Below are 17,399 nucleotides of genomic sequence, written 5' to 3' on the forward strand. Positions count from 1 at the left end.
AAAAAAAAAAAAAAAAAAAAAAAAAAAGGAGAGGAGCTGGGGCATAAGACCAGGCCTGTTTGCAAACCTGAGCCCTGAACTGAAGGGTTTACATCAGAGCTGGGTTCTCAGGGAGACTAGACCTGCCATCAACTGGGATCCCTGTGGTTCCTGGTCAAGGCAGGGACAGTGGCAGGAAGGCAGCTAGAGGAGCAGGCCCTCCTTCCTGTCTTGCTGACACCCGCAGTCACACCCTCTCTGCTCCCATTGCTATCTGTTCCCAACAGTTTCAGCCCAAAGGTTTGTAAGATCAGTCCGAGAAAAAAAGGATTTGACCTGGGAATCGAGAAACCTGCATTTGAAGTTGTCCCTAACTGTCTGGGTGAAACTGAGAAATGTTTCCTTCCGGAACCTCGGTTTCCCTGTCTGCGAAAGGACCGCACTGGACGCCAGGATCTCCCAGGGCACAAGGCGAGTCTAGCTCCAGCTTGACTGCGGTCTCAGGTTCCAAGGTTTCTCCACCCCTTGCGGTAGCTTCAGATTTCTTGCCTGGGGGTAGAGCAGGGCAAGTCGAAGCACTGCTGCTCGCTCTGCTCAGCAGGAGCGGTCCCAGAGCTCAGACTTGCCTAACCCCAGCTAGCTAAGCAAATCCCTGAGAACAGCAGCGGGACAGGACTTGAAGACGGAAGGGCTGGGCCAGGGCCTCTTCCTGGTTCAGTGGTTTTAACCCTTGCACACCTCCCTCCTCAGTAGGCTAGCAGCAGGGTCTGGCAAACTCACCTCAAACTACGGTGGCCTTCTAGGAACTGCTGTGCCTCCCTAGCCACCTTTCCATACAGGAGTCCTCCCGGGAAGCAGCGCATTTGTCCTTCACAGACCCCAGCTCAGGGGGTCGGAGCTGGAAAGGAGCCCCACTGTCCTCTTGCGTTTTAGGAAGTTGCAGTCCAGAGATGATCAAGAACTTACCTAATATCACACAGCTTTAGCCTCACAAAAAGGAGCTGGATTAGCACGATGCCAGACACATGAAGGAACAAATGTGTCAAGTCCAAGAACCGAGACTCCTTATCTAGTGCTCCCTCATCTGTACAGCAGTGCCTCTGGGATTCTTACAGGCAAACTCCCATCCCCCAGTTAGAAGCAGACTGTTGAGGCCTGTTCATAAATTCCTTGCTTGAACCTGCAGTGACTAATTCTCTCAGCAGAGTGGGATCAAACCCACCATGGCTGTTAAAATGTAATACTAAGCCCCAGTGCCCTGCGGCTGGACTTTCTTACGAGCCCTAGAACAGGGTGAAGCCTGCAAAGTTAGCCCGCTGGTCAAGAGGGCAAGGCTGGCGTTCTTTCACTGAAAGTATCTCTGGGCAGTACCTTTCTCCTCCAGGGGACCCTGGGGGAAACCTCTGGCTAAGGAATCTTTTTCTTGCATGGGCCCTAATCACAGACAAGGAAGGGAGTCCTCCCTCAGAGAAATCTGGATGAATCCAGACCCCTCGCACTCCGCCATACCTCTGTCCCTAACATTTACCAAGCACAATTGACATTCTATCCTTAGGGCAAATGGGTCCCCCGGGGCTCAGTGAAGGCAGGTGTAACCCCCTAAGGGGTGGGAAACTCAGGGAATTTTAAGCAGCATTTTCAATCTGGGAAGCAGCATCCTAAGTGGGAACCTGGGCTCCTGTGTTCAGGGGGGACACAGGGATGCGGGTGGGGCCTGGTACTCGGGGTGACCCAGGCAGGGCAGTGGGGGGTGGACGCAGCAGAGCCTCGGTCACCCAGGGACGGCCGCATGGCATCAAGCCTGCGGCTTGTGAGCACAGGGGCATGGCTGCTGAGCCCGCCTGATTGATGCATACCTCGGGGACACTCAGCAGCTCTGGGGACACTGAGCACTGGCAGCAAAGTGACAGATAAAGCTATGTGGCTCTGCCCGTGCAGACAGGGACAGGAGAGCACAGAGGTCACTGCGGAGTCACTGTAGATGCACCCACAGCCTAATGCAGGGTGCTGACATGCGAGGGTCCTGGCACTGCATGGCCCTCCTTCCTCTTCAAGCGCATCCAACCCCACCTCAAAACGGATCCCCTCCAGCCAGCTGCTAGCCAAGAGCCTTTCCCTGGGCAACTGTGCTCTAAGATGAAGTCCCCGTCGGGGCCTGTGCGGGACACACACTGTGTACCTCAGCCTGGCCGGGACCTCAGCCTCTGCCTCCTGTGCACGCGAGGGATCCTCCTCTGCGTCCTCATGCTCAGGCCCTCGGGTCACTCGTGGAAGGTGACACTGACTCTCCAGTCCTTCCTCTGGGCCTCTGCAGGAGCTGCTCCTCCTTGGAGCTGGCCTCCAACTCCTGTCACTCAGGTCTCAGCCTAAGTCACTTCCTGGAGGAGCCCTCCCTCACCAAGGCCCGGCCACCCCTTCTCTGCAGTGCCCTGGCTTTCATCTGCACAGCACTCGCCAGTCACAGAAGTGACCTTAATCTTGCGCGTGTCAGTCTCTGCCCGCTGTGTCCCTTTGGGGATAGTTGGTCTCATTTCCGCACCACTCTCTTCCCAGCACCCAGGATCCAGTGCTCAGTAGGGTCTCCAAAAATCTCTGCAGCTCATGAACGGCTAGCGCAATACTCCGATGGCAAACGTCCATTTGGAAAAGAAATGTAGAGCTTGGATAAATCTACCCATCTATTGGCTGAGTAAATGGAGATCCAAAGAGGGACCAGAGTTTCCCAGAGTGATACAACCCCTGTGTTTATCATACAAACAGATGCAGGCAGTGAACAAAGCCATGCGATGATATGGGGGGGTGATGCCAAGGGCCTGAGGCAGCACCTTCACAGCTGGGAGGCCGTGGGACCAGGTCAAAAGCAGAAGCCAAGGGGCAGTGGCGCTGACTAGGCAGGGCTCAGATTTTATTCCCTTGGCAGAATCACTCTTCGCCCAAGAAGAGCACTCAGGCAGCCCTGGCCCGGGGAGACCCGCCGGGCATGCCCAAGGAGTAGCCAAGATCCAAGGTTGAACAAGTCCCAGGGGCCCACGTGCCAAGACTTCAAAGGCTCCGTGGGCAGCGGCCACACCCACCCGGGCCCTGTCACCAGTGAGAACTGAGCCCAGGGCCTGCCCAGTTAGCCCGGGCACAGGCCCCACTGCTGCTCCCCACATGCCAAATTGCTGCACAGTTAGCTCCTCGTGCCACCGGCTTTGGGCCAATTAAGTGAGCAATGAGGGTGGATAACGAGGAGTACACAGTCCCAGTGCCCTAATTACACTGAGGCTTTGCTCTAATCTAAGCCAGAGGCCGGGCTGGGGTTAGAGGGAACGGGGGTCGCCAGAGCTTTGTTCTGTGTGGTTTGGCCCCTGAAATCGCTTCCACTTAGCCCACCCTGTCCACGCTCCAACACAGCTGCCTGCTGGGTAGCTCTTCTCCCACCTCCTTCCTTTACAAAACTTTCTCTGCTTTTGGTGGAGGAGAGGCTCAGAGCACCGAGATTCCAGTTGAACAAAGCCAAGTCTCGGCTTGCGTGGAACTGACATTTTAGAGTCGACTCACCAACAGGTCGGCCGGTAGCCATGGAGGGACCAGGAGGGGATGCTGGAGAAGGGCAGAGCTGCGGCAGCTGGATGCTGGTCCCTTGGAGGGGTCTGAGGAAGTCTTGTCTGATCCATGACCGAGGCCGACGGGAGAAAGTCACCGGGCAGCTGGTGTCCTGTGCAGAGGGAACAGCCTGGCCCGGGGCCAAGAAGACCGCTTCAGGCGGAGGCCAGAGTGGCCAGGGCAGAATGAGGGAGGGATGTTTCACGGCTATCTGGGATTACACAGCTGCAGGGCAGGGTGGGGACAGGTTCTAAGCAAGAACAGTTTCCAGGTAGGGAGAGCAGCCTGTGAGCGGCCCCAGGAAACAGACAAGTGCCTTCTGTATTTCAAAGTAGTTCACCTTATTTGATCTGCAGAACAATGCCATAGCAGCAGAAGCAGGTAGATTGCTTTCTCCTGTTGACAACTGAGGCCCTGCGGCTGAGTGTCTCACAGATCTGCCAGGGTCACGCGGGAGCATACGGACTGGGAACAGGAATCTGTGGCCGGAACGACCCTCTCATCAGAGCAGCCCATCGTTCCTCTGCCATGTGAGCTTCCAAAGCAACGTCATCTCTCGGGGAAGACTCTGAAGGGGTTAAAAAGGCCAAAGCTCGGCCAAATACAGCGGAGTTACCAAGCGCACCGTAGAAGAATCTGTGGCGTCACTGTAGAGAATCAATGTGTCCACCTAACCTATGCGGCAGGAAACCCACTGTGTGGTAGAACAACATCTGTGTCAGACTGTAACAATATTTCTGGGATGAAATCCTTCTGGAGTACATGCCCTGCAGAAGTCCTCCACAGAGTTCCAGACAGAGCAACCTAAGAAGGGAGAAGCAAAGATCAAGCCAGGAATGCCATCTACAAGACCAGATTCCTTTACAAGGGACACTGACAGCGATTCTGCAAACACTGTCACAGTTCTTTCCCCGGCCCGGGTGCAGCCTTGGATTCCAAACGAGGATGCTTAGGACTATTGCTGTCACTTTCATTTTTTAGCTTCCAGTCACTGCACCAAGTGAAAGTCACTGGGTGAGTCGGCCCCAAATCCACAGGGAAGGCTTTTGAGCATTTTGTGTAAACACATAAGCAGTGTAGGGAACAAAATACATTTTTCAGGGATTCGGTAGGGGCCAGCCCAAGTGGCATAGGAAAGCTCTTAGATGTCATCAGGAAGGATTGTAGATCAAGAAAGAAAAGCTAGGAGCCGGAGATGTAGCTCAGTGGTTCCGCCGCCTGCCTCGCAAGCGCAAGGTCCCGAATTTGATCCCCAGTGCCAAAAAGAAAGAAAAGCTGGGCTGGGGGTGCAGCTCAGTGGCAGCCCAGGTTTGAACCCCAGCACTGCCAAAAAAAGAGGGCAGAGCAAGAGTGAGAGAATGAGGGGATCGCTCTCAAGAAGCCAAAGAAAGGGACACAAAGATTTAAAATTTAAGCCCCCATCAAGAGATGGAGGGAGGAAAAAACAAGGAGGGAGGGGAGGGGATGGAAAAAGAATTAACACGTGTTTTACGCCGTACCAACCTCTTACCGTACCTGCAATCATTATGTACTGCACACATGGAATAGTACAATTTTTTAAAAATAAAGATGCCAAAGAAATGACTAACTTTAGCCCCCCGAGGCAAGCCTTAAGGATAGAGGACCTCAATCATAGGCGGTGATTACGAGATGGTGCTCACACAGGCCAGTCCATGCAGCACAAGCCAGGGCCCCGTGACATAGCAGTGCTAATGGCACTGGCAAAGCACACAACGACAGCGCCTGGAAGGGCCTTGGCCTGGGGCCGGGGAGCAGCTCCACTTAAGTTCGTGCAGTGGCCCCCACACTTTTTAGCCTCAGAACCCTTTTACATTCTGACCTTATTCGCAATTAAAGGAGCAATTTAAATACCTCCATGGGAATTTATATGTACAATGACAAGCCCACCATGTATTCACACACAAAAAAAAATCTTGTGAAAAGTATTTTCAATTAAAAAATTAGCGAAAAGAGTGGCGCCATTTTAGATTTTTGCAAATCTCTTCCCAGTTGTTCCTGGCCACTGGCTGTGGACTCACAAGCACATACACCGGAAAATTGCACCCAGCAGGCACCAGGGAATGGGATCAAAAGGCAAACAGGTGCTTAGCATTACCGTGAAAGCTAGCTTGACATGCGCTGTGGGACCCAGGTTGGAGCTGAACCTTTGGGAACTTCGGGCAGACCACCGAAGTTCTGCAGGTGTCAGTTTTCTCGTCTGCAGACTATGGATGGTAAGAGGTGTCTTGGGAAAACAGAATGACTTCATACGGGCAGAGGCAGCCAACACAGTGCCAGCTCAGCGAAGGCTGGCAGCTGCTGTGGGGTTGTTCAGAGCCCTCCTTCCCGCCGGTCCCCAGCACCAGCAGGCGTGTGTGGACCCCTCAGACACATCCGGACCCAGGCGAGCGGCAACTTCCTGTGAGGCACTTTGAGGCCCTTCCCGGGCGTTTGACTGTCCCCAGCGAGTCATCAGTGTCTCTTAGCAAGTCCGGCTTGGCGCTGCTGCGGGGGCTCCGAATGGCTTTCCCTGCCCCGTCAGCCTTCACCTGTCACCTGTCACCTGTCTCCTCTGTTTCCACGGCTGCCATGTCAGGGATGCTGCTCTATCACTCTTCAGATGTTTATTGCATACAAGACGGAAGGAATTACACCAAGTCTTTTCTTTGACAAAAAGGAAACAAGTCAAAAAGCAGACGGCCATGTTCCTAGGCGAGCAGATGTTTTGCACTACTGGGAGGGGAGAATGGTGACGTCAACATGGAAAATCAAGCAGACAGCTCTGGTTATGCTTGGCTTTTAAAAGAAAGCATCTCTGACCAACAGACTCCCCACTTCCACCCCGAAGAGGTCCCCTGCAGAGATGGTGGCGTGGGAAGGTGGCACCCTGCGTCCCCTGCCAAGGCAGGAAGGAGAGGGCCGCAGGGGCAGGACCAGGCCTGCAGCGGCCGCCTGGGGCTTCTCCGGCCCAGAACAAAGTGGGACGAAGGAGAGCAAATTACAGGAGCCTTGACAAAGCAAGGGCTTTGATGGCCGTGGGGCGAGGGCTGCGTGGGCCTGGGGCCCTTCCCTGCTCTGTGCTCCTGTCCAGCGGCCAGGGCCAGGGAGCAGGCTGGCGCAGGACGGCATCACAGAGGCATCCTTCGGCTTTTACGGAGGAAGAGTGGGAAAGCTCTTTACACAGGCAACGCAACAGTTTCTGTACTCTAGAGCTGCAAAGTAAAACAAAACAAGGAACAATAAACACAGAAAACTACTATGTGGGTAAAAGAGGAGGGAACAAATAAGTTTCTGTACCCACACGCAACCTCCAAAAGTTAGGAACCTGCAACACAAGGATCTCCTGGAACCGACCTGGGCACAGGAGGGGGCTTCTGTCCTTTTTGCCTGGGTTTCCCACTTGAAAGACAGAGTGCAACTAAAATCTCAAAAAAGACAAAGAGGGCTGGGGATTTGGCTCAGTGGCACAAGGTCCTGAGTTCGATCCCCAGTACTGAAGGAAAAAAAAAAAGAGGACAAAGAGAGGACTGTAAGGGAGGGTGGGAAGGAGGTGAGGACCTGAGTAAAGGCTTATACAATACCCCTCCTCTCCCTGCCCGTGCTGGCCTAAATTCTGTACCCACACTGCTTCTTTAACCTCCTTGACACCCTTTTGAAGTTGCTACTGTTACTATCTGAAGCCACAGAAAGGTCAAGAGACTTTCTCTAGGTCACAGAGCTAGTGAGTGGCAGTGCTGTATTTTTTTATTATTATTTTTAATGAGACAGGGTCTGGCTGTTTAGTTCAGGCTGGCCTCGAACTCACAGTGATTCTTCTGCCTCAGCCTCCTAAATGCTAGGGTTATAGGCCTCCACCACCACACCCAGCCCGAGCTGTAATTTAAACCAACATCTATGTGACTCCAGAGCCTGTTATTGTGTTTGTAAGAGAGAGTTTAATCCTCCAAACCGCCTTTGGAGACAACGATGATTTTTCCCCTTATACGAGGTATAATAAAAAAATATAGTGTATTTTTTTTTGTTTTGTGGTTTTTGTTTTTGAGACGGTGTCTCACTATGTAGTTGAGACTGACCAGGAACTCACTATGTAGCCCAGGCTGGTCTCAAAGTCACAGGCTCCTCCTGCCTCAGCTTCCCAAGTGCTAGGATTCCCGGTGTGCGCCTCCACATCTGGCCAAAAATATAGTGTATTTTTTTTTGTTTTGTGGTTTTTGTTTTTGAGACAGGGTCTCACTATGTAGTTGAGACTGACCAGGAACTCACTATGTAGCCCAGGCTGGTCTCAAAGTCACAGGCTCCTCCTGCCTCAGCTTCCCAAGTGCTAGGATTACAGGTGTGCGCCTCCACATCTGGCCAAAAAAATATAGTGAATGTTTAAATAAATGCATGACAGTAAAAGACACAAGGCCACATTTTCCCCTCACTTTGAGCACACTCCTCCCATCGTTCTTGTCACCACCTGAGGAAGTTCTGAAGTCTTTTTCTGTGCGTGTCTTCCATTGTGGTGTGGCCGCCTTGATGTCCTGAATCAAAAAAAAAAAAAAAAAAGTTTACCTCTCATGGTCATTTTGACCAGAGCTGCTTCTGAGAGGGTCAGGAAGAACGGCGTGAGTTGGGAACAAAGGGGAGTGCTTTGAGGGTGAATTAATACGACGTGCCTTTTGCTGCAATGAACTTTAAACATTTACTGCATTTTTGATCACCGCTTGTAGACAAGAAAGTAAAGGCGCAGAGAGATTATACAACTCGTCCCAGGTCACACAGCCCAACGGGAAAAAGAACCCCTAGAAAGGATGCGCGAATTTTGAGGTCCGTAGTATCAAGTACACGTTGGATAACTCACCAGTCACTAACAGCTATTCTTTTCTTTTATTTTTCGGTGCCGGGGATTGAACTTGAGACCTTGTGCTTTCGAGGCAGGCAGCGGCGGCACCACTGAGCTAAATCCCCGGCCTATTCTTTGTACACATAGCGCTGCCGAGTGCACACAGGCCTCGCTTGCTTGTCCAAGGGAAATGAATGGTTCCTGACCTTTATGGGGCTTTTGCTGGCCTCCCTCTGCCCAGGCTGAGGGGTCTGCTTCCCTCACGAGCAGCGAACCGAGGTCCTGGAGCTGCGCATCATTCCTCAAAGGCAGGACTCGGGGGTAAGGAGGCCTGATGGAGCAGGGGCAGATGAGGGACGGATGGGTGGACCGCCGGCTATTTCCACAACGCAGAAAAGAGACATACGAACCAAGCCTTCAAGGGTCTCAGCAGGGCACGAGCAAGGGTTCAGAGACAGGAGGGCCGAGAGCACGAGGAAGGCCAGGCAGGAGAGCTCCCGGGAGAGCCTGTGCCCCTCCGCCCAGCAGGGAGGCTGTGTCAGGAAGAGACGACCTGCTCTACCCTCTGCTTGCTGGTGGTGCGGCAGAGGCCAGACAGTGGGTCGGGCCTGGCTCTGGGAGGAGGCCTCCCCACCGGCCACTTTCCACTGGGCCTTCCGGAAGAGCTGCTCCAGAGCGGCAGGCTAGGGGGCGGAGGCTGGGGGACCCCGCAAGGAAGGCTCCCCCTAAGAAGCAGCAGTCAGGCTCCTAGCCTTTCAGGCCTGCCGTGTGCCCAGCAGACTTGCTCTCCACATGCCCCAAAGCACCCTCAATTGCCCTGATTGTCCCTTGGCTCTGGGTTCAAGTCCTGACTCATCCCCCAGTGCCGACCCAAGCTTCACTTCCCAGCAGTCTGGACAGAGAGCAGAGTTCTGGGGAGTGGGTAGCTGGGAGTGGGCCTTTGTCTAAAGTCAGAGTGGGTGCTGGGGATGGAGGACGCCCGACCCCAAGGAGATGGTGACTTCTGGCACCCCTGACCCCTTTTATGCCTCTTCCCACCAAGTAAAATCCAACCTCTCCCACCAGGCTTCCCACATGGAAGAGCCAGGGAGAAGCTAGAGCCCTCCGAGTCCTCGTGAGCATTAAAAGGAATAACGCCTGTCACATACTTAGCAGGGTTACCGCACCCAAGATGACTGCTCAGTCAGCTTTAGCTTCGGTGCTATTTTTGCTGCACGTTGGCAACCACGCCAGCGTGCCCGCCCCTGGGAATTCTCGCCTTCATTGCAGCAAGGCCCAGAGCAGAACTCAGACAATGGCCTGAGAGACACCAAAGAGGGCCTGAGGAGAGAGAGAGGGGAAAGCAGGACCCAGCCTGCCCGCACACAGAAGGACACCAGCCTCCTGGCGGACTCCTTCCCTGAGAGGCGGCTGTGGCTGCCCCAGCACGGCAGCCAATGCCCAGGTGAAAGCAGGAAGAGGAAACTGCAGGATTTCAGGCAGCACAGCACACAGGTGGGTCACTGCCCGCTCCCCGAGTCGGGCTCTGTGGGTGGCAGGCATGGTAGCTGGATCCTGAGCCTGCCCCAGCCAACTTTCCAAGGCAGGATGAGGAGCAGCCAGCCCAAGACAGGGCCTGGGTGTTCCTCTGATTCTCAGCTAGGGGAGAAGCTGCCCTGAGGCACAGAGATGGCAGAGAGCAGCATTTGAACTCCTGCGAGGAGGAGAGTGTGAAAACCAGCAAGAAAGCCTCCTCCGACTTTTCTATATTTTCGAATTGTAGGTGTTTATGTCAGGAGAAAAAAACCACAGCATCATATATTAAAAACCAACCTTAGGTTGGCCTGAAACTCAAAACACAGTCTGTAGACCCAGATGATCCTGCCATCCACACTCTTTGTGATGTCCAGCAGGCCGCCCTCTCTCTGGCCTCAGTTTCCCCAGTACGCAAGAGTGGGGTTTTCTTGCTGTTCTGACAGTCTCTGGGTGTCAAATCAATGCCATCGTTAGAGTAGAATTTTAGAAGACTTTGCCATTTGCTTATCATTTCCCTATTTCCAACACTTTAAATTTACTAGTTGGTGTGCAGTGGTGTGTACTTGCAGTCCCAGCCACTTGGGAAGCTGAGGCAGGAAGATCATTGGAGCCTAGGAGTCACCCCGGGCAAACCCAGTGTTAAAAAATTTCTGTGGCCTTAGCACTTTTTAAAGGAGGATGAGATAGTGATATGATTACAACCTGTTTTACATGATATTTTAATCTGGGAAGAGGCATACACTGGAAAGTCACGCTTTCTCCTCCCGTGGGAGGCAAGTCCCAGGCCCCAGCTAACACAAATGACAAGACTAGAGCAGAGGGGAACTACCCTTCAGCGCTCACTGGGAATCCAGATCCTCGGAATCCTGGAGAGGGAGAGCTGGAGCCGATCTGCGGGTCTCACAAAGACAGTCTGAAACAAAGAGAGAAAAAGGCCACCTGGCACTCAGCCTCCCACCCACACAGTAGAGTCTAACAGAGGAGATAGGCAGGAAGAAGCCCAAGGCCACACAGGTCTCCGGTAGACAGGCCCAGCCCCAGGAGGCCTCAGACTTCAGAGTCTATAACTCTGTCTGTTACTGTAATTTCAAATTGATTCAGAAGTCGAAGGTCGGTACAGAGAACTCCCACAACCCTTGCACCCATATTCACCACTGAGTTACGTTTTGGCCTTGTCTTGTCCACTCGCATACAGGTGCACACACGTTTTTATGTGAGCCATTGGAGAGCAAGGCGAAGACAGCGCCTCTCTCCTCCTCAGTGTCCTCCTCACACAAAGAACCATCTCTTCCATCACCAGGGTGTGATGATCAGAACCGGGGATGTAGCTTTGATCCAGTGTCATATGGAGCCACAGTGCATATTCGGATTTTTCCCCATCGTCCAAATAATCGGCTATCGCCTACCCTGGCTGAGAAGCAGGGATTATTTCGATCCATCGCCCAGGGACTTCGCCCCAGCCCTGCCTTCCCGGGTGCCTCCCTCTGCGGAGCTCCTCTCTTCAGCTCGCCCAGAACAGATGGGCAGGAGCGAAGCCCTCCTCCTCCTCCAGGACCTGGGGCCCAGGGACGCCACAGCCTCCGTCTCTGCACACCTACCAGCCCTTGCTGATGGCCACTGGCTACCCTGCCCTCAAAGGCCAAGGGGGCACAAGACACACAAGGACCAGAATGTTTCAGCTGTGAGGATCCCTAACTGGGAAAGGGCGAGATGGGATGTTCTGCGACCTCACAGTTCCAGGCTGAGCAAAGGCCCTGCTCCTGCGTGTTCTTCTCTTTAGAACTTTTATAGAAACTCTCTATAGCTGAGTCGTGGCTGCACGGCTGTGCATGAGTGTAAAACTCCATCCATCTGAACTTAACAGATGTTACTCTTTGCAGTTTCAGTAGTCAGATCTGTGTGTGTGTGTGTGTGTGTGTGTGTGTGTGTGTGTGTGTGTGTGTCCCTGCGCTCCCGTGGGTGTTTAGCGTCAAGAATTTGTAGTTGGCACACAGCAGAGTAGAGAAAAGCCATGAAACCTAAGAGGAAGTGATGCTAGTGGTTTTGCCCTACCTGGCTGGGGTAGTCCATGCCTGACGCTGAATCAGTACTATGGAATACATAGGTGAATTAATTAAATGCTGTGATCATGTTTCTTAATGTGAAAAGATGGTTATGATATCTTGCTAAATGGAATAAACAGACGGTAGGATAGCAGGTAAGAATGATCTCATTTTTGTAAGATTGATGTTCTTTGTAATATCTAGTCTGGCAGAAAATGTCAACATCCCAAGAAAGGTTTGCTTGAGTGAAAGTGAGAAAATAAAGAATAATTTTCACCCTTTGTACCTAAAAATATTTTTCGCAGCAAATACGAACTGTTTGGGTGAAAAAAGCAATTGTCTTTTTGAAAAGTTATCAGTAAAAATCTCCACAGAAGCAGTGCTCGGTGTGGGACACTTGAGGACTGATTCGTGAGTCTCTAAATACAGTGTAGATTGTGTCCCAAACTTATCTGACCAGACACCCTTTGAGGAAAAGGTGTGCTCAAGAGACAAATCTAGAAAATGTCCTCAAGGGTTACATGAGCCCGTATGTCAGCAGCTTTGTGCAAACCTCTGTCACACGAGACAGAGCAAACCTTCTGTGCAAGGGAAGGTTTTTAGCCTTACAGCCAGGCTGCTGAACTGACTTTTGCCTCTCAAGCAGCTCACTGCTTAGGAAGTGGTCAAAGACTAATTCACTGGTACTTGCAGAGCTCCGGGGGGTGCTAGGCTCTTCCACCCCAAAGAAGCTGCTGCCCTAAGCCTTCTCCACAGGATTCCTGAGGCGAATCTGAATGCAAACCACTCCTCTGCTCTCTCAGCGCCAGCCCAGTGAGTGAGAGATAGAATCAAGCTCTGGGGCTGGAAGCTCAGGGCCTGGAAGAAATCCCAGGCTGGGCATGTCACGACCGAAGTGTGTGGGGACCTGATGGGTCCCAAGGAGTGGCTGAAGTCACAGCTGCTCAGCTCTGGGGTGGGGGGGAGCACCTACGATGGGATGAAAACTACAGGATCTCACAGCAAGAAGCGAGCTTTGAAGGCTCCGCTCCACTCTCCAACTGAATGCAAACTCCCCTCCCAAGCAACACCTCCAACCTCTTCTCTGGCTTGACTCCCGCAGGCACCAGCTGCTTCCTCAAATGACTCTAGAGAAAGGGCTTCCTTATGTTGGCCTATGGCTTCTGTCTTTGACCCTGGTCTACCCTCTAGGACCACACAAGACAGCCACCAGCTCAAAATGTTTCGTGAGCAAATGTTTCTCCTTCATTAAAATAATCACAATAATAGCTACCATTAAAATGGCATTTACTGTTGCTAGGCATTTTACACGCTGAATCTCATTTAATCTTCACAATGGCCCAGTGATACTGGGATTGCTGCTGTCCCCATTTTAGGGATGAAGATCCTAAGTCTGGGGAGAAATGAAGAAACTTGCCCAAGATCTCTTAGCTAGTAAATGGCATGGCTGAGATATGGGATGTAGATTTTCCGTGTTCTAAAATCCCTGCTGGTCACTATGGCAACCTGTTACCACTTGCACGCCAACTCACACACACACAAACACAAACATCCCATACTGTGCCTACTCCCACAATATTCACACTGTAAATTGTGCAATATAGCAATTAAAATTTCCACATGGTTCCAGCAGTGGTGGGGGGTGGGCTTTCTAGGTGGTTTGGTTCCTCCAACTCCTCTCTGGCCCTGCCTACTTCGCTCCACCAGCAGTACCCACTAACCCTTGGCTTCGGTTCCCTAAATTGCTCTCCCCACATTCCTGCTGTGGAGCCTGTGGTTATGCCTGTCCAGGACACTTTCCTGCCCTCATCTCCAAAGACTCGAGGGGCCCAGCAACCAGGGTCCCCACCCAAACGGCCACCTCAGGCACATAATCCAGGTTTGGCTTGCTTTCTTTCCCCCGGCTTGGCACCAGCACTGGTACCACGAGAGAGAGTCCCTTGAACTCCCTGTGGACAGAGTCTCTCTCTGAGAGTCCAGGAGGAACTTTGGGAAAAGGAAACTTCTCCCACCCCTGTGGCTTAGTCAATGAGAAGACATAAGCCCGGAGGCACGAGGCCATTGTATCAGCCTCCTATAGCTGCAGTAACAGATTACCTCAAACGCAGCAGTTTAAAACAACTTAAACTCTGGAGGTCAGAAGTCTTGACACCAAGGACATTCCTTCTGGAAGTCCTGTGGGTGCCACAGTTTGGACAAGTGTTCCCCAGAGGCCTGTGGGTTGGAGACTTGGTCCCCAGTTCATGCTGCTATGGGAGGTGGTGGAAGCTTCCGGAGTGGGGCCTAGTTGGAACTTTCCAATCAAACAGAACTGTGCCTTTGAAAGGGGTATTGAGACCCTGGCCCCTTCTCTTCCTCTCCTTGCTTCCTGGCCCCCATGAAGTATGCAGCTTACTTCACCAAGGACTTCCTGCCACGATGTTCGGCTTCACCACAGGCCCAAAGGAAATAGAGCCAAACAACCATGGGCTGGACCCTCTGAAATCATGAGCCAAAATGAGCCTTTCTTCTTCATATAATGGTCTCAGGTGTTTTGTCACAGTAGCAGCAAGCTGGCTAATACAGTTGGAGACTCAATTTCTTTTATTTTCCAGCATCTAGAGGTCATGTATATTCTATGATTCACGTCTCCTTCCAACATCTTCAAAGCCAGCAGCCTGTCTCTCTTACCTCTGCTTCTCTCATTGCACCTACTTCTACTGACTGCCCTTCCCCCTTCATAAGCATTCTTGCATTTATATGGGGTTCATCTGGATGACCCGTGATCATGTCTTCATCTCAAGATCCTCAACAGAATCCCCTTTGCCCGGGAGATAACACATTTGTGGGTTGGGTGTTAAGACTCGGACATCTTAGGGTCCACTGCTCAGCTCACCACACCCATCCATGCGGTGGAAACTCCTGAGCCACTGAGAAAGAGATGAATGTGCAGGAAGAAGCGACTCTGTAATGCTAATTACCTGCACCAGTGAATTCCCTTTGTGCTTAGGCTAATCTGGCCTCAGTCTCTATCATTTACAACCCAATTAATTCTACCTACTTACTGGTCAGGATCCCCCCCAGCCAGACTTGGCTTTTCAGAGTCAGGTTTTCCGCCACATATATGTTCAAAGAGCTACAGGGTTACCTTGAGAACCTGAGTGGGTAGGGAGGGCAGCATGGTGGGCAGGAGGCCTGGGTTGAATCAGCCTAGGTGGGAGACATCCCCGGAAACCCCGCGGCTGCCTGGGTCTTCCCCATCTTCATCCGCACCAGGGCTTTCCCGGCTGGGCACTGGGGTTGCGCCCCACTCGGATCTTCTAGAATGTTCACAGAGATCTGATCGCTGGCAGTCCTGGTTGCTCTATGTCTCTATCACGCACAAAAACTAATGCAAAAGCTGAGCTTTCATGGTGCGCAGTGAGAGAAAGCAGGCTGTGGCCCACCTCCTCCTCACGCAGCTGTGGCAGGAGAATAATGGCTCCAGGGAAAGCCAAGAGCGGGAGGAAGAGCAGGAGCTTAACACGCGGGCTCCCGGGGCTCATGCCTCTTTCACCCAAACACGGCACAGGTGGTGCGAGAGACAGGAGTCACCTGCTTTCCAGGGCCCATCAGTGCAGCGCTGGGGAGCAACTCGGTCGCAGCTGTCTTCACTTTCCCTGCTCTGCCATCGCCACTAAGAGCAGCCGCGCTCCTCCGCGCTCCCAGAGGACGCAGTCAGGCTCACTTCTCTCTGGTCTGGGACGGGATTGTGTTAGCTTTCCTCGCTGTGACGAAATACCTGAGAAAAATCAACTTGAAGGAGGAGAGCTGTATTTTGGCTGTGGTTTCAGCCCTGGGCTGGCCATGGTCTGCTCCTCCACCCCCGTGTCAGCGCACGAACAGCACTCGTTGAATAGTGACTCCCCTCCTCCCCTCCCCTAGGCCCTGGTGGCCCCCCTCTGCTTTCTGTACCGGCATGCTCGGTGTCCCCACAGCCACATGGCACTGCCTTCTTGTGACTGGCCCGTTGGCCGCGGGCGCCCTCAGGTCTTTCCGCGATACAGCGCATGTCAGCATCTCCTCTCTGCCCGGATACCATCGCCCATGACAAGTGGTGCATCGGTCCCTCTGCCGGTCACCCACCACTTGGGCTGCTTCTCCTCTGGGCGGTTCGGAAGAACGCGCCCAGGAGCACAGGTCCGCGGATGTCTCTTTGAGATCTTGCTTCCAGTCCGCTGGAGAGCGTACCAGACGTGGGAGTGAGGTGCCTTCCTGTCTAAGGTTTGGAGGTGCTGCCACCTTATTTTCCGCTGCGGTTACACCGTTTTTCATTCCTGAGAACAGTGCCCAGCGTTTTCGTTTTCCCTACATCCTTGCCAATGCTTGTTTCTCTTCCAACCGTAGCCATCCTAACAGGTGGGAAGTCAGGACTGTTTCTTAATAAAGTTACCTGCGCCAGCCTAAGCACGGAATGCAGCATCATCGGGCTAAATTAAGAGAGCCGAAGGGGTGGGCAGGGAGCGCACTGGTCAAGCTCAGCTCTGTGAGAGCCAGTAAGGCAGGCGACGTCTGATCAGTCCTTGCTCAGGGCCAGGCCGAGAGGGCCCGGTGGAGGTGGCATGGCCGCCCAGACCTGGGACCAGCCCCTTTTTCTCCGGCAGGACCCCGGATAGAGTGCCATCCCCTAGCACCTCTGGCCGTGGTCTCTGTCGCGACCTCACAGCTCCCCGTGGTGTGAAAGTGATCGCAGGCTATGGGTGCCTGCAGGATGCTTGACGGAGACAGGTGGGGGCTCCCGCCTGCTGCTCCCTGTTCTAAACCGAGGCAGTGCAGTGTGAGCAGCTATGAGGGGCTCCTCGCCATCCCCTCATCTCTGGTAAGAGCACCCCAATGTCCTTTAGATGAGTGGTTTGTGTGCCCCGTGAGTGGTCATGGAGAACTGCCAGGCCAGGTGGCCTCTCAGCTCGGGCCCCTGACTCAGCCTGGCTGCTCTACCGTGGGACTTTTATCTTTTTCTTTTGTTTTGCTTTGTTTTTTGAGACAGATTCTCACTATGTAGTTGAGACTCTCCTGGAACTCTCTATGTAGCCCAGGCTGGTCTCGAACTCACAGCGATCCTCCTGCCTCAGCCTACCGAGTGCTGGAACTTAGGTGTGCACCGCCACGCTTGGCTGAGGGACTTTTATCTTGCTCCAGGCACCTGACAGCTGGTGCCCATCAAACCTGTTTCCCTGGTGAATGTTGACAGGTTCCTCCTACCCAGATCTCTGAGGCTGCACAGTTCCCAGCATGCTCCACGCCAGATGTCTCAACTCTTCCTTCTGTTTTGTAAGAAACCACATGTCTTTCCAGTCAGTTGCCACCTGCTAAATTACCTGAGTTTGTTTTTTTCATAACCAAAGAATCCTGATTGGTCACTGACTTCTATTTCATTAGCCAAAAACCTCCAACAATGAAAGTAGTATTGATTTTTTTTTTTTTTTTTTTTT

General features: G+C 52.8%; 1 protein-coding gene and 1 long non-coding RNA gene across 3 annotated transcripts in view; both read right to left on the reverse strand.

Annotated features, from left to right (window-relative positions):
* Fat2 (FAT atypical cadherin 2) overlaps positions 1-4,207 on the reverse strand; it is a 118,228-nt gene extending 114,021 nt beyond the window's left edge. Inside the window, exons 1-2 of the mRNA XM_033761574.1 lie at positions 3,908-4,207; positions 3,523-3,697 (exon numbers count right to left, since the gene is read on the reverse strand). Coding sequence (XP_033617465.1) covers positions 3,523-3,697; positions 3,908-4,027 — 295 coding nt within the window. The 5' untranslated portion in view covers positions 4,028-4,207. The remainder of the gene's footprint in view (positions 1-3,522; positions 3,698-3,907) is intronic.
* Positions 4,208-6,422: 2,215 nt separating this feature from the next.
* Positions 6,423-15,571, reverse strand: LOC104873159. 2 transcript variants are annotated; one of them, XR_783384.2, is made up of 3 exons: positions 15,077-15,571; positions 7,992-8,090; positions 6,423-6,779 (listed from the first exon to the last, which is right to left on the reverse strand). It is a non-coding gene; the product is annotated as an uncharacterized LOC104873159 (long non-coding RNA). The 2 variants fall into 2 exon arrangements; XR_004516355.1 differs by lacking the exon at positions 15,077-15,571 and adding an exon at positions 10,737-10,807.
* Positions 15,572-17,399: the final 1,828 nt, after the last annotated feature.

Source organism: Fukomys damarensis, unplaced genomic scaffold (assembly GCF_012274545.1).
Source record: "Fukomys damarensis isolate Sample0158 unplaced genomic scaffold, DMR_v1.0_HiC HiC_scaffold_9, whole genome shotgun sequence".
NCBI classification, from domain to species: domain Eukaryota; kingdom Metazoa; phylum Chordata; class Mammalia; order Rodentia; family Bathyergidae; genus Fukomys; species Fukomys damarensis.